Genomic DNA, 16,557 nt, shown 5'->3' with positions numbered 1-16,557 from the left:
CTCCTCCTCCAGTCTCTCTTATCCTCCTGCTCCTGAAAAAACAAAACAAAACAAAGCGAAGCATCCACCCTTCTCTTGTCGGCTGGGTGAATTGTTTATGAATTGTTTATTGGCATTTACTAATCCTAAAGTGGGTGCAGTCATTGTCTCAGTATCAAGTCAGTCAAAACTTTTAGTCGTCAGTCCATCACAGTCCATTCACATGCATACCTCCATACACATTCATACCGAATGTTGCTGATAATGGAGTCTCCCGCGCAACCTATTCGAGCCTCCATCACCAGCAAGATGACGTCATCATTTTAAAGGAAAACAATTCCTTGTTGTTTTTTGGGCCGGATTGACTCGGTGCAATCCTTTTAGATCAGTGTTCCCTATAAGTGAATTTCTCCCAAGCCAATTACAATCATGGAGAAGCACACTTTGCAACTGTTTACAGTAATAATATTTTATAGCGCTTTAAATTTCAATCTTTCAGGCCTGGTTTAAAGAGCTGATTGTTAAATCATGAACTCACAAAATATCAACATATCACCACCGGTGGATCACACCTCTCAGATGTTTTTTCTCCCGTGCACTGTAACAAATACGAAAACAGACATAACCAACAAAATACTACTAAAATAACACAAACTAGGGCCCGTTGCAGACATGTCCAAGCATAAAACTATCCCTCTCTCGCTTACGAGAAAGAACACAAGCCAAAGCTCACTGATAACATCAAACTAGCGCTAAACAAAACCAAACAATCAACCAGAAATTCACAGGAACATTTTTGCTTCCTGCCGGGACAATATTGTGTGGGAATGAGAACCTCAGGTGCCGTAACACCTTTTGTTCCTCCTTGAATTAAAACTCAATCACAGAAAATGCCGTACTCCAACCTAACCTTACACTATTAATTCATCAATTTCACTCTGTGCCACTGTTCCTCATCAGGGCTGTGTGAAGCACAGCAAAGAATTCAGTCAAGGCCTTGAGCCATAAACAGACATCACGCACAGACATTGTTTTCATAACCAAACCGTTTTAGACCTTATTCCTAAAATCTACATAAATGCCTTCTAGGTGACATATAACACATTCTAAGTAATCAATGGCTCCTCATAAAAATTATGCATTGGGATGTTTGTGTGCAGCATTTTGCATATCAGCATAAGCAAAGCATTCTTCATTGCATCAGCGTGTGTGTGTGTGTGTGTGTGTGTGTATGTGGATCACTCTTCATTGCACAAGCGTGTGCATGTGTATGTGTGTGCATCACTTCTCAGTGAATCAACATTCCCGTGTGTGTGTGTGTGTGTGTGTGTGTGTGTGTGTGTGTGTGTGTGTGTGTGTGTGTGTGTGTGTGTGTGTGTGTGTGTGTGTCATTTCTCACTCACTCAACGAGTGCACGTGTTCATGTGTGTATTTCACTTCATTCTGAATCTGTGTGTTTGGAGACGTGTGTGTGTGTGTGTTCATCACTTTCCTGTTCTGGTGTTCTGGGTAAACCACGGCCTGAAGCATGCCCTGGGGTCCTGCCCCCCCTCCTTTTCAGTTTGTTTGCGACCATTGCTGCTGCTGCTCAAAATTCAGTCCGTCCTGGTTCTGACCCCAATTGGGGCAGTCCTTTCTCCAGTGTCGATGTTCACCGCAGGTGAAACCTGCATCTTCTTCTGTGTTTTTGTCCATTCTGAGGTGCCTTCTGTCCTCAGTTACTCCTCTTGTCTCGGTCACGCCCTTTTTCGCCACCCGATCATCCGTGTTGGTCCATCACTGTCCTGCACAGTGTGAATGCAAAGTTATCAAGGTCAGCATTCTTTCGCTCGGCCTTACTTTTCATTCGGGCTTGGCGGGCGTCTCGTCACAGCTCTGTCAGCTGACGCAGTCTGGGAATTTTCCCCCATGTAGTGAAACGGGCCTTAGGTTTAGTGCTCTCCGTCTCGGCTGCATGAGATCACATTCCTGCAGGTCTGTTGACATTCTCAGGTCGTTGTTGTGGGTCCAGCTGTTGCAGCATTTGGTCAGTGTCACGTATGGGGGAGAGCAGGAGTCCAGTCAGCCTCGGCTTTCAGGGCCGGCAAAGCAGCCTGTAATTAAATATGTATAGAAAAAACAAAAACAAAACAAAACAAACAAAAAACAAAAAACAAAAAACAAAAACAAACGAACAGGAAAATGTTGTTGTGTTGGCTGTGTTATTCAGAGGGGAGACAATGGGGCCAGGCCCTGTGTCAGCCTTCTCTCCCCCTTTTTTTGTTTTTTGTCTCCCGATATAATCAACTCCTAACCCACCAAGTTGACAGGACAACACCGGTATATGTTAAAATTCTTAAGATCATGTTTAAAAGCCCAAAAAAGGAACTTTCTTTCATTCAGTAATCACTTTTATTAATCAATCAACAGAAAACATGTCACAATTTGAATCTTTTAACCACTAAATTTGTTGTGTCTTGCCTGGTTGGTTAGACCAGTGTTCCTTTTTTTTTTTTTTTTTTTAGTTAAATTGTTGTCCTGCAACCCAGAGGGTTTCTTTGTCAGTAATGTATAGACTTCATCATTTAAGTATGTTAATTTTTCTTTAACCTTGCTGGAAAATCTTCACGTGTTCATGAGTGTAAGCTGTTTCTTCATTGCGTGTATGTGCATTTGTATAAAAGCAGGTTAATTTTATCTTTTCTCAAACTAGGCGTTACCTTAAAAGGAGCCTTTCTCTCAGATTTCTCTGCTTGTGTGTGTTTTTGTTTCACCTTTTTGTTGTGATGCTCCGGACGCCTTCCCAACCTCCACAAGTCCGTTGGCCCCAATTTTATGTGTTAAAACTTCTCTTAATTTCTCCTCTAATTCTCTCCTCGCTGCTGTCTTTTTCACAGCTGCTGATTCGTGCTGGGTGTGGTTCCCATTACCTATAATTTTGCTTCGGCCGCTGTGCTTGTGGGGGCAGTTGGTCCAGGTCCGCAGCTTCCTGTATTAACACACTAAGAGATTTATTTTAATTTCATTTTCATCACTTTTAAACCGATAAGCAGGCAACACGCCCACCTTGACAGCGTAAACTGTACGCCAGTCTCCCAACACATTCCTCTTCTCCACTGCACACCTCTTACTATCTCTCCTTTTTATTTTTATTACACCACAGAGTAATACACCCAATTATGCCCGTCTATCTCCATGTGGCTCCAAATTCCCTCTTTATTTTAATTTCACACTCGTCAGGGGACAGGCACACAACAATTTCAACCACTGAAACGAGGAATTCAACCTTTTTATATTTCTTTACTAATCTAGACTCAACGTTTGTTCGCAAAATGTGTCTTGTTCTAGTCCGGAAATAAATGTGAACCCGTGATTACACGGCCATTCCAGTGTTATTTCCGTGGCTATGCGGGGGCCCTCACCTCCCCAAGTCACCACCTCGGCACCCGGACGCCGCCGGTCCTGCCCGCGCGTCCACGAACAGGAGGGTCGCCACTCCATAGGCAAATGTTCCACAGGTACACTAGGCATCAACCTTTGATCCTAAAATGTGTATTTGCTCTAATGTCCTCCTAATCAAACACATCAACCGTCACTGTCACTGTGTTCACGCTTCACACTCCACACAAAAAACACACTCAGAGCGCGCCTCACTCCCACTCTCACTCAGTGCGCGCTTTACCCACAAGACAGCACCCAGAGCGCGCCTCGCAGCTTCACACACACTCTCTCACCCAGAGCGCGCCTTCACACTCACACACAACACTTTTCCTCAGCGGGAATTTTACACAGAAACCTCTGAGCTCAACTATTAGATCTTCTTAAAGCACACTGCACCATAGACCAAAATACCCCTTTCTCTGCGCTTATGACCGCCACCACAGGGCAAAGTCGCATCATAAAAGTGATGCTTGCATCCCCGAAGTTATACCAGACATCATAAACCAGGTTTTGCTCTATGTACTTCTTGGCAAGTAAAATTTTACTTTGTTTTATGACCGCAGCCCTTAAAAAAAAAACTCGACTGACGCCACAAACCACCGTCAAAACCTCTATTCAATGTACTAAAATTAGCACCAACCACTACTGCACTTCACGGCCGCACCACCGGAACACGCCGTATCATAAACCAAACCTACGGACGTGTTTCGCTCTCGCGTTGCCAGCGTTCAACCGCACCGTGAAGCCAGCATCTGCTTTTCCTTAAATCAACTTCTATTTCATAGCCGGCAAGAGCCAGGACGTAACCGACACCATAAACAAACTTCAAACCTCGACTTCAATGTACTGGACTAATGGCCGCGTCTTCAGAATAAATTCTAATGTATTATTGCTACAGAAGCCAGTATTAGACAAAATTAAATGTGGAAGGTAAAGTGGCTGCAACTAGTCCAACGTAGTATGTTATTAGTATCTCGGTAGAAGCAGATTACTGCAACTAGTCCAACGTAGTATGTTATTAGTATCTCGGTAGAAGCAGTTTACTGCAACTAGTCCAACGTAGTATGTTATTAGTATCTCGGTAGAAGCAGTTTATTTAACACACTGGAATTCAGCCTCAACTTATGTTGTTAGTATCTTGCGCCAAAAACCAGACACCGACAAATTTACTGTGAAAATACATGTGACTCAGCGAACAGATTAATTTGGAAAGCCCAATATGCACATTTGGTATTTATAATACAACAGGCTGTGCTTACCTTTTTATTTTTGGACCGGTCCTCTGTTCACCTCGCCTCACGATCTCACCAAAGGTCAAATCTGCACCTCCTCAGCACACCAAAGATCCGGGTCACACGGCACCAAGTTGTTGAATTCTCCCAATTCTTTGAATCTTTGGGCTGAAGGAGGGACAATACTCGGTGTATCAATGCTCAATCAACAATCATTTATTTCCATACAATTCAACAGTCAGAGCATTACAACGTCCGGACGGGAGAGATGCTACCAGAGGGTCAGGCACATGTCTCAAAATGGTGACGGGTTGCTCAGCTTTTTATAGTCTCTAGTGGCCCCCAGCTAGTCGTAAAAGCCAAAACATCACATTTTTTCTCTGTTACAGCGCCTAAGTTATGACCTCGGCAGTTGTTTCTCTGCTTTCTGTAAGGTGGGGGTGTGGAATGTGGTCTATCTATCTCCCCTGTCTTTAGACACAGAGTCTCCTGCTTACAACCTTCTCTTCATGATTCAACAATTAAGCATGTCAAGAAAACAGTGTAACACATTCCCAGCAGATCAAGGATACAGAGTGATGCACATTTATCTAATGAACTAATATGTGAATATGTTCTGTTAACTCAAAAGTATAATGAGAACTAAACTACATACAGCTCACACACTCTATATTAAAGGGTATAATGTGATCTACAGCAGTATTCTAATTCAACTACTTTGATTACATATATAAGGTAACATATAATAACAGAATAATCTAATAAAACACAAATACATATTAGCTTAACCAGAGCATTTAGCAGCACCACTGATTACAGCTTTACTTCACAACCTTTTTGTTGTTTGTTTATTTCAAATAAAAAAGACAAAAAGACAAGCCCACAACCCAACTCCCTCTATTGCACACAGAAAATTAGTGTTTGTTTGGTAAGTTTTCCTTTTTACTTTTCTTGTTGGTCTCTTTAACAACTGTGTTTACGCATGAGGGATTATGTGTGATTATATTTACACATAGGCCTATATACGAATTCATGTGATTTTTTTCTCACCTTTGTGTCAGTGAGTGCACAAAATACAAACTTTTGCTTAATGTGCATTTTAAGAATAGCTAATCGCTTAGCTTAACATTAAGATAAGCTAATTTTCATTTAACAACCCAAGCTTGCTCACACACGCACATCCTTACCAAATAATAGAAATTATTTACTCCATGTCGCCATAATAAGTGATTAATCAGCACTTATACATACTGCTCTGTTCTAGATATCTCCAGTCCGGTTAAAAAAAAAAAATAAGAAGACCATTAACAATAACTTTCATACCTCTGACCAGGAATGAGATGCCAGGTGAGACGCTAGTCAGCCTAAATCCTGGAAGACAACAGTCCTGGGCCAGTCTTGGTAGCTGGGAGTCGGTGGCCTGGCTGCCGTCCGACTTACATTGCACACGACCCCTACGGTGCCTCCTGCAGGTAGTGGGCCTGCAGGAAGATGGGCCCATGTCCCTTTTTCGGGCTGTGCCCGGCCGGGCCCCGTGGACTAAGGCCCGGCCACCAGATGCTCGCCCTCGGGCACCCTCCCCGGGCCTGGCTCCTGGGCAGGGCCCCGATAAACCCTATCCCAGGCAGTGTGAACTGTTCCCTCGATGGTCTTTTCATAGGGGTCTTCTGAATCGCTCTTTGTCTGGTCCCTCACCCAGGACCAATTTGCCATGGGAGACCCTACCAGGGGGCAAAAGCGCCCAGACAACATAGCCCCTGGGATCCCTGGGACACACAAACCCCTCCACCACAATAAGGTAGCGATTTTCCTCCACTCAGGGACGAGACTGTCGTAGCCGGGGCTCGAACCGGCAACCTTCTGATTACAAGGTAAACCAGGTAGTGGCGGAAAGCGGAAATTCTGGGAAGTTTTGCTGTCACAGTTCCACCTGAAACCATTCGGATAACTTCTATGGAAATTATGTATTCTATTCGTGTGTCGATGTGGCTTCTGGTTTCGGAGTAAGGAAAATTATGGTTTGTTTTGTCTTCAGGGGTGTTTCAGATGACTGCAACATGGTGTCACGAAAACAGATGGATGCTCTCATCCTGCAGCACAAGCAGCTATTTAATAAAAATGAAGCCTGGAGGAAAAGACTGTTCCCAAGAACGACTGGCCTGTTTTCCCAGCCTGCAGCTTGTGTGCATTTCCCTTTGGCATGTAAAGAATTTTGCTTTTCTTGCTCTCCATAATGTATTTTTGCTTTGTGGTTATTTTTCCACACCCTGCTCATAACAGTTCTGTTTTTTGCACATTTTCCACTACAGGATGGAGATTCAATTATTGATGTTTGTGGTGATTATGTTCCATTCTTTAGCATGTGGTTATTAATTGGCAGGGCTATGTTGTAGTCATTACAATAAAATCCATGACTAAATGTGAAAATTGTCTTGCTTGAACAAAATGACATAGGAAGTTGTGTTCACATGCTTAATAAATGTTTAGTTTAAGCTGTTTCCTCATTGCATGACCAAGAAACCACACAGGACTCTGGATTATCCACTGTATGTTTTTTTTATTTGATCACTTATCTACCTGCTAAGTTTGACAAAAGCCCGTCCATAGCTTAGTATGAGGTCATGACCTGGACAAAAGAAAAGAAAAGAAAAAGCGTTAAGAGGATGTTTAAAATTGCTCCTGAAAAAGACATGGATCAGTTTCCATGTTCGTAGCTACTGCGCAGTTGAAGGTCAAATTAAAATTAAGATCGGAGTATGGAACATTTTATAATTTGTGTAATAATTAGCGCAAACAAGTGACAGATCATCTTTCTGTTGTAGTTTTGTCTTTTAAAAAAGTATCTTGTGTACTGTGAGATATTTTGAACAAAAGTTTTTTATACTTACATTGTTGATCCAGGATGTGTAGGCGCTGACCTTGGTGAAGACAGAGGGCTTCTTGTAGTAGTTACAGCCTGCACTTGAGCCAAAGCTCACAATTCCATGGACATCCCAGGAGCCATCAGGATTCTGGCAGTTCAGGGGACCGCCAGAGTCTCCCTAAAAGGCAAATGTGGTCATAGAAAGATGCTCTTGAGGCTAGGACATATTTTCTGATTTAAACAGCGACAAATACTTCAAAGTTGGTGAAATAAACAAAATTTGACTCACGTTGCAGCTAGACACAACACCATCTCCACCAGCACAGATCATGTTTGTGGTGACCAGATTGCCCCACCAGTCAGACCTGGAACAGGTGCTGTAATCAACAACAGGAAGAAGAGCCTGCTGCATGATGTCAGCAATAGGGCCTCCAGCTTTAGAGGAGAAAGACAACGCATTCAGATTCAGGGCTAGAGTCAAGATCGCCAGATTCATGGCCAGCACAGTTTGAGAACTACGTTGACAAGACACAGTTTTGATTTAGCTGCAGATTTAAAAACTGCATAAAAATCCAAACTATTTTGATTATATGATGCAAGAGGTCTTTTGTGATACTTTAAAATGTGTATTTTGGGGAATTTTTGTCACTGTAAGCCAGTGACAAGAAGCAACTCACAAGAGAAAATTATCCACAGGAAAACATATTAAAACTTATAAAACCCTGAAGACGGGGCTTTGGAGCTTTATGTGAGCAGCCTTTATAGTTAGTTGAACTTTTATATAGTCACTATAATAGAACTTACTCCACAGACGTCCCCAGCCAGTGACATAGCAGGGAGCACCATTAGGCAGGGTCTCACCAGAGGTAGGAAGACAGGCAGGCGAGATGGCGTTAGTGTTTTGAACAGGTGATGACAGTTTGATCAGGGCAATGTCATTGCTAGGGTGTGGATAGAAATGTCATACTTAGAGAGTGCTAACAAGCAGCAATAGCATGAATTAAGTATTTGAAACATAATAACATAGTTTCCAGCCCACAACAGTGTACTGTGGGCTAAATGGCCCACCGAATGTTGTAAGAGTCCCAGTTAGGATGGACAACAATAACAGAAGGGCTGATGGCGATGGAGCCAGACTCATTGGCGGTGTCCAGACTGTGTTTTCCCAGGTAAACTCTGTAGGTGTAACTGCTGCTTGGCCAAACACAAAAACAATAAGAAAAGTTATGCATTTTTGATATATAAGTTATATATGGCAATATATAACACCCTACGATCTCTACAGTATGCCTGGTTCTGTGCCATATGTGTGCACTCCATTTTAGACGTCTTCCTTTTTTCTTTTCCATACCCAATGCAGTGAGCAGCAGTGAGGACCCACTCGTTGGAGATCAGAGTACCACCACAGGTGTGATAGAAGTTGTTGCCACTCTTGTACTGCAGAGAGATCTGAGGACAACAAATAACAGCACGGCACAATGAGTTTTAACGGTAAATGGCCTGTATTTGTATAACGCTTTTCTAGTCCCTGAGGACCCTAAAGCGCTTTACACAACCTGTCACACATACACTGGTGATGGCAAGCTACATTATAGCCACAGCCACCCTGGGGCGCACTGACAGAGGCGAGGCTGCCGGACACTGGCGCCACCAGGCCCTCTGACCACCACCAGTAGGCAACGGGTGAAGTGTCTTGCCCAAGGACACAACGACCGAGACTGTCCAAGCCGGGGCTCGAACCGGCAACCTTCCGATTACAAGACGAACTCCCAACTCTTGAGCCACGATCGCCCCAGGTGTATGTATACCTGCCAGGGCCAGCTGTGTGGACGGACATCTTCTCCACCAACCACTCTGGTGAGAATGGGGGGATAGGTGGGGGTGCCGCACCCGTAGGCTAAGAGGAAACAGTGGAAAGTAGGATGATTTCTGATGCTCCACGAGAATCAGAAGTATTACAGCATGTTCACATTTATTTGCCAACACATAACATAATCGTCAAAGACGTATTTGCTTACCGCCGACGACAAACAAAGCCAAGAAAATGAACATCATTGTGACTCTCTTCAGTAGAAGTTTAGAGGCACCTGCTATCCCTTATATAGTGAGTCAGCAGGCAGAAATCGCATGTTGCAACATTTCCGTCAGCACAGCAAGTGAAATTTTGGTAGGAAAAACAAATCAACCTTGGAGATAAGTAACCACAGATATCCCCAAATAAACCTTATCTCCCCGTCTCTACCTCTGTGTGAACCATGCAGATGCCTGCTGAATTGGTCACGCCTTTTATATTTCATACAAGAGAGTCTGAAGCTTGGGTATTAAACAAGTCAGTCCTGTATTTTAACATCAAAGAAAAAATTTATTTTCCATTTTCACACTTAGGTCCATAAATTCTGCCCATAACTACTGGAATAGCACTAGCTCCACATCTAAACCATGCCAAATGGGACCAAATAGAATAATATAAACTGTGCAAGCAATTTCCTAGTTGAAACTCTTGCTTAAATATCTATAATATTATATAATGATTGACAAGTCAAGGGTTTTACAAAAATATTGTAGACATTTTTATACATGGTGCCCCATTCACAGCAGGTCAAAAGTAATTGGATAATTCACTGATAAGCAGTTTCGTGGTGAAACTAGGCTTTTTTTGCCCTCACTATTTTTAGGCAAATTCACCAGATAAAAGTTCTGGAGTACACTTTAATTATTCAACCTGCATTATGGTTGCGATTTACTATAACTTTCAATATGTTGTCCAGAGAGATGTAAGTGTAAGTAAAGGAGCTCAGGATGAGGCTGAAAAGCCAAAATAAGCCCATCAGAAGGACAGCAAAAACTTTGGAAGTGGCCAAATCAACAATCTATTATATTCTTCAAAAGAACGAATGTCCTGGCCAGCTCAGCAACATCAAAAGCCCTGAAAAACCACAGAATTCACAGTTGTACAGGGTTATACTCGCTGCTCAGTTTCAGCCAAATATTCCAATACCGATCAGAGGCACAAGTGCAAATTCTGTGTCACTGTCCAAAAACTAACTGAACATTTACAAGGGAGGTAGTATGTCAGTGCTATACTAATAATAATGTATTAGTTCATTAGACAGCTGTGTCATTGTGTTTTGTTTTTCTTCCTCCACCTACATGAGAGTGCAGCATTTCAAAGGAAATCAGAATAAGGGGCGTTGCAGTAAATATGCAGTCAGGTTCTTTGTGTCTTTGTGTGAACTGCAGCATGTGGTGATAAAGTTAAAAACCCTCAATTCCACTGATACGTTTAAAAAAAAAAACATAAAAAATACTGAACTCCAAAATACTTTGTCCCGTTCACTTAGCTCCACCCAAGCATCAAGGCTTGTCAGAGGCTCAGTTTCCAAGGATTTCTGTTGCGTAACAGTGTGAAAGGTATAAAAATGTCACAGGTTGAATGGAATCTGTGGAGATACAGCCAAGATGAAGTTTCTGGTGCTTGCTCTGTTTGTCGCAGGAGGTAAGGAGCTTTTCAAACACTGCACACAAAAATCTGTTTTTATCCAGCTGTCTCTTCAGTGGGTATTTTCTACAAAATTTCATGCAGGTAAACAATGTGCTTTTTTTTTTAAAAAAATCTTTGTCTCATATGTCCCCTCAGCCTACGGGTGTGGGCTGCCTACCTTCCCCCCTGTGGTGTCGCGGGTGGTTGGAGGACATGATGTCAGGCCTCACAGCTGGCCCTGGCAGGTAAACACTCAAAACTTTATTCAGAAAAATCTGAATATCATCAACATAAAATGTATTCTGTTAAAGATAGGCAGACTTTATTTACTGCTAGACTGGTAAAGACTGGTATGAAAAGTTATTGAGGCAATTTGAAGCATTATTGGAGGATCTTTAAAAAAAGGTTTACAGTGGTTACAGTACAGTAAATTAAAAGACATAGGAGGATATGGTTTTTAAAAAACTGAAATGCTGCTACAGTTTGGGTTTTTAGATTACAGATTTTAGATTATCCAGAGAAATGACCAAGTAACAACAAACACTTTGCAAACTCCCACAAGGGCGAACAGACTGCAACCAGCGTAACAAGCAGCACTCTCATAAAGCACAAAATCAAGCTCAAACATAGCAAAGAGGTAATTCACTGTACTCTTATGTATGTTTTAGGTTTCCCTGCAGTACAACAGCGCGGGTGAGTGGAGACACACCTGTGGAGGCACTCTGATCTCTGACCAGTGGGTCCTCACTGCTGCACACTGTATCAGGTATAAGAACCAAGGGTTTTAATCATGCATGGAATTACTAACGATCACAGAAACAAATTTTTTGCTTACACATATCAGCATTATAATCTGTTCTGTCACCTTGCAGCTCCAGCAGGGAGTACAGAGTGGCACTGGGAAAGCACAACCTGTTAGAGACAGAGAATGGCTCTGTGTTCGTCGGCACCTCTAACATCATTGTGCATGAGGACTGGAACTCCTTTTTTATTCGGTAACATTTTACTGCTACTACTAAGAATTTACCTGTGAGACTTGAATATCAAAAAGATCATGTGCGTTATGTGCATTTATAATTGTGGGCTGAGTATTTGGTTAAATACAATGTTTAATCATTTCTTGCCCAGTAATGACATCGCCCTGATCAAGCTCGAGTCCTCCGTTAACTTCTCTGATACCGTCATGGCTTCTTGCCTTCCCGAGGCCGAATTTGTGCTCCCCAATAATGAATCCTGCTACATCACTGGGTGGGGACGCCTGTTCAGTGAGTGCCCTTTTTTTTTAAGAGAAGCTTTCTTTAATTCTATCCATCCCTTCAAAACTTCTCAAATAATCATTTCGTGACACAACTTGTTATGTAAACTGTCTCTTTCTCTTTTTTTCCCCCTCGAAGGGAAGACTATACGGATGTTTTTGATAAGTTGATTTTTCTTAGTCAGTTCCTAGTATACAGTATCATCTTAGCATGTTTTTACTTTTTAAATTAAATCTATACACACATACTTTTACTAACTAACATGATGCATTTTTGGTTGTTTAGTGCTTCGTTTTTCTGGAATAAAGAATCATATTTCTGTTATTAATTTGGATAGCACAGTGGGGAATGTAAGTAAGGGCATACTTGGTGTCTTAACCACTAGGTCACAAGGGAACCCAGTCAAAGAAGAGTCAAAAATCCTTTCAGGATCATTCTGTAGACTAATCCATCATAACTATTTTACAATTAAACAGGGATGAGCAATTAATTTTTTACAAGGGGCCACATGAAAAACTGGAACTGTTGTGGAGGGCCCCGACAGTATTAAATAGAACTGAGTTCCGCCCTTTGGCCCCTGGATTCTTTTGTTTGAGATTTTGGTCTGAGATGAACTACGTCTTTTTTGTCCACACAGCCGGTGGTCCCATTGCTGACATCCTGCAGCAGGCTCTCCTGCCAGTGGTGGACTACCCAACTTGCAGTCAGCCTGACTGGTGGGGTTCTCAGGTGAAGGAAACCATGGTCTGTGCGGGTGGAGACGGAGTTGTGGCTGGCTGCAATGTGAGTCTAAAATAATGATTTTCTAATCGCATAAAGTAACACTGTAAGAGTCACACTTTCACACATCAGCTAACTTCAGTTAAACTCAACTTTCCTAAAAGTTCAGAGTGTGCCACACAGATTGTGGAATTAACTCAGTCACACGTTTCCACATGCTGTGAATGAAGGGACACATATTTTTTGTATTTATTCTTCCATCCAATCTTCTCACTGGGCACAACATTTAGCCACAAATAAAAGCTAGTGACTAGCAAGTGCAACTCTCATTCATTTTTAAGCAAAGCTATCATATTTACTAGTCAAAGATTCTCAAATATGAATACTGGCCATTTTGCCTTTGCATTAAAATGAATTAACTGTGGGTTCTGCAAAAGCCAGCGACACAAAACAAGGTGTTATTATAAAGTAATTACTTTTTTATTAATTTTAAGGAAAAGAAAATTAGATTAATGTTCAAAAATTGTATTATATTATTCCCAATGATGTCACAACCATCTCTACTAAGCTGCATTTTTGTGAGCAACATAAAATGTAAAAGAATCTCTGTAATGTGTGATAAGCAATCAGAAAATTGTGGGCTAGTCTAAGAAATAACTGCTGAATGTGGAATTCGCACACTGATCACTTTGATTCTCCCACCTGACTCAGGGAGACTCTGGTGGTCCTCTGAACTGTATGAACGCTGCTGGAGTCTGGGAGGTTCACGGTATTGTCAGCTTTGGCTCTGGGCTCAGCTGCAACTACGCCAAGAAGCCCACTGTCTTTACCCGAGTCAGCTCTTACATCGACTGGATCAGCTCTGTAAGTGTCCATACGTTTGTGCATAATTTCAATGCTGCTAATACCATTATTTTACTTTAAGTCTAACATTTCTCTATTATCTCTTTCACAGAAAATGGTGGCCTATTGAGAGAACAGCTTTGTGGGATGAAAAACACTTTGCAAATTCTGAAATAAAGAATATATACCCACAATTTTGTTTTGAAAAGTTGCATAATTTTTTGTTCTACCATCTCTGCTTTATTGTAATTTTAGCAGTTTTCTAAAAATAGAAATAGCAGTAAAGTATAACAGAACCTTGCTGAAGGAGTCTGCATATTCATATTTGTTTTATTCTGAAAAATACTTCAGCTATTATGTTTGATCAGTGATACTTGGGTAGTAAAATAGTTTCCACTTTTCAGTGCCCTAGAACACCGATGGGAACTTCTTATCAACAACCACTTGTCCTGTACTCAAGTTTCCAGTATTTGTTTGACTTTCTGCATTGCTGACCCAGTTTCCTAGGAAACAAGAGGGAAGTTGCATGCATACAGTCTGAGTGCAAGACCGTTTTAAGCACAAGACAAAGTATACACAACAGTTGATTCTGTTCATCTGGATGTAGTGTTTTCAGTGGGAGAAACGTTTCATCACTCATCCAAATGACTTCTTCAGTCTCAGCTGACTGCAGGTTTTGATATTAATGATCAAGGAACTGACCTCCCAGCCCAGTTCCTTCAGTGCTGCTAGTTTCTGTCATTATGCAAATATGCTGTTTATAAGATTGGATAAACCTGTGGTCAGCTGAGACTGAAGAAGTTTCGTCATCACTTGGATGGACCCTACAGATCTCTGTAACGTGAAGCAGGCAGCTAATTATTAATCTCCCGGGTCATTCGTGATCACACATAAACGAAATAAACATTGTGTCATGGCACAGGCTGGACTAAGATGTTTAATAATTAATCAAGACCCAGAACTATAAAAAGTCAGAACATGAGTCATGTCTTAAACTGCCGTCATATTCAAACACCCTTTCTAAGAGTGTATTTACTGAAAATAATCAGACAGTACCAGGAAACACAGCTAACCCTATCGCTAACCCTGTCTCAGTTGAGTGCTGTGGTTTCCGACCTCTGCTTGAGGTGGCCTCACAGAGAACAGCATGACTTATACATGTTATTCATTTATTACTACAGGTATAAAATATGATGCCTTACCTAAGCTCTCACTCCAGCCAGACAGTAGTGGACTCTTTAGCCAAATCCATGGACTCTCATGTCCCCTCTCTTGTTCCTTTGGACAGCACACTGCAAGTTCAAATCAAAATCAGATGAAAGCTGGCCGTGTAACTAAAACTACAATAAAACACGTTTTTTTAAAAGCTCTCAAGCATAAAGTGGAAAATGTGGGTGTATTTATTATGGAAAATATGTATATTAGGTGTTTCAATAAACAAATCGTTAAATTTTCTATCTGTGGCAGCTTTAACTGTTCACCATGGGCTTTTAGCACTGATTTATGAGCCAAATTAAAGTACTGTGCCAGTGCCAGTACTCCACCATGAACAAAATACGACAAGTTTAGATTTTTCTGTTAGTTGTCAGGGCTGCTGAGCACATTAACAGGATAGCTTCTCTAGCATCAGCAAGGATGTTTGTCACCAGCAGCATGCAGTAAAGTCTGAACTTCACAAAAAAGAGAATATGCAGTCAGAAAATAGCTTACTAAAAGGACGAGATCTCAAAGATATAAGTTTGATAGCCAATTAAAATTGTTTAGCCACCCAAACAACCATGCATTAACCCCACGCAAGTGCAGTCACCATCAGTTTAATTGCAGTTTTCTCTTTTCTTAAAAACATATTAAGCCCCAAATATTTCATACTCAATTAAAACTATCAGCACAAAGGCAAAGGAAGAAGTGCAGTGGCTTATGTCCCCATATGTCTATGTGCTGTGCTAAAAAGATATGAAGTTAGAAGGCTGAGCAGTTCAGCCTTGTGCCACAAGGTGGGGTAGCAAGCCAGTGTGGCAAGCAGCCTGCCCTGAGTCCAAACTGGAAGACATGCCAGTGCATCTGGAAAGCAGCCATCATCACCACCAACACAACCCCCCAGAAAGAAACTGCACTCTGCTGTAAAGAAAAGAAACGATAAGACAGAAGTAAAACAGCAGCAAACACAACCTAATTGTCTAATTGTTAATTCAATGACTCTAGGACTATCCACTTGCCACAAAGCTCATTATGTGGCACAGCTACAATTGATTTAGAAGTACCATTTAACCTAACAAAAGAAACAAGCTCCAGCCGAAAAAGAAAATTTGAACCCAGGACCATTTTGCACTAAAGTGATAATGCTAGCAATTTCAACAACCTGGATCTCAGCTCAAATAAAGCATTTTCATGTTTTTTACAACTAGACTGCACATCCAAAATAATAAGAATAATAAAAATATTAATAATAATACACTAAAATGTTCTGGTTAATCACTGCCACCTGATAGTGAACATTTTAGTTACATTTTGCAAAGTGTGATCACAAAAAGCACCTTTAAAAGAAGACTATTTATGACTTAGAAATCCAGCACGTGCTTTGTGGGGTGTTGTTTATGAAAGACGGGCATGCTTGATTTGTTATAAGTAAAGATTTTTGTATATCATTGTGATTGTACCTACGCTTGCTCAGTTTGATGCCTCTAGCACAAATTGTGATATCTGAATGAAAGGGTTGCTTGCATTGCTCTTATCAGTCAAAAACATAGAAGCCCCCTCAGACAA

At 41.4% G+C, this 16,557-nt stretch overlaps 2 protein-coding genes and 1 long non-coding RNA gene across 3 annotated transcripts; 1 reads left to right on the top strand and 2 right to left on the bottom strand.

The window, feature by feature from the left end:
- Nucleotides 1–320: 320 nt before the first annotated feature.
- On the bottom strand, nucleotides 321–5,375 carry LOC308407540. Its single transcript, XR_013973683.1, has 2 exons — nucleotides 4,659–5,375; nucleotides 321–2,072 (listed from the first exon to the last, which is right to left on the bottom strand). It is a non-coding gene; the product is annotated as an uncharacterized lncRNA (long non-coding RNA).
- Nucleotides 5,376–7,168: 1,793 nt separating this feature from the next.
- LOC308407732 (chymotrypsin-like elastase family member 2A) lies at nucleotides 7,169–9,549 on the bottom strand (the record flags this gene model as incomplete). Its single annotated transcript, XM_080899570.1, has 8 exons — nucleotides 7,169–7,257; nucleotides 7,520–7,672; nucleotides 7,784–7,929; nucleotides 8,299–8,435; nucleotides 8,563–8,685; nucleotides 8,846–8,943; nucleotides 9,303–9,391; nucleotides 9,513–9,549. 8 exons carry the CDS (start codon nucleotides 9,547–9,549, stop codon nucleotides 7,240–7,242), a joined length of 801 nt encoding a protein of 266 aa, XP_080755696.1. The 3' UTR covers nucleotides 7,169–7,239.
- A 1,362-nt stretch (nucleotides 9,550–10,911) lies between these two features.
- LOC308408016 (chymotrypsin-like elastase family member 2A) lies at nucleotides 10,912–13,981 on the top strand. The gene is made up of 8 exons (XM_080900063.1): nucleotides 10,912–10,990; nucleotides 11,132–11,220; nucleotides 11,644–11,741; nucleotides 11,848–11,970; nucleotides 12,104–12,240; nucleotides 12,869–13,014; nucleotides 13,663–13,815; nucleotides 13,907–13,981. The coding sequence occupies exons 1-8, from the start codon at nucleotides 10,954–10,956 to the stop codon at nucleotides 13,922–13,924; spliced, it is 801 nt and encodes a 266-aa protein (XP_080756189.1). The 5' UTR covers nucleotides 10,912–10,953; the 3' UTR covers nucleotides 13,925–13,981.
- The last annotated feature ends 2,576 nt before the right edge of the window (nucleotides 13,982–16,557 follow it).

This window comes from Rhamphochromis sp. 'chilingali', assembly GCF_963969265.1.
Source record: "Rhamphochromis sp. 'chilingali' genome assembly, chromosome: 12".
Classification (NCBI taxonomy): domain Eukaryota; kingdom Metazoa; phylum Chordata; class Actinopteri; order Cichliformes; family Cichlidae; genus Rhamphochromis; species Rhamphochromis sp. 'chilingali'.
Note: the sequence above shows the minus strand (reverse complement) of the source record. Positions and strands in the feature narration are given on the sequence as shown.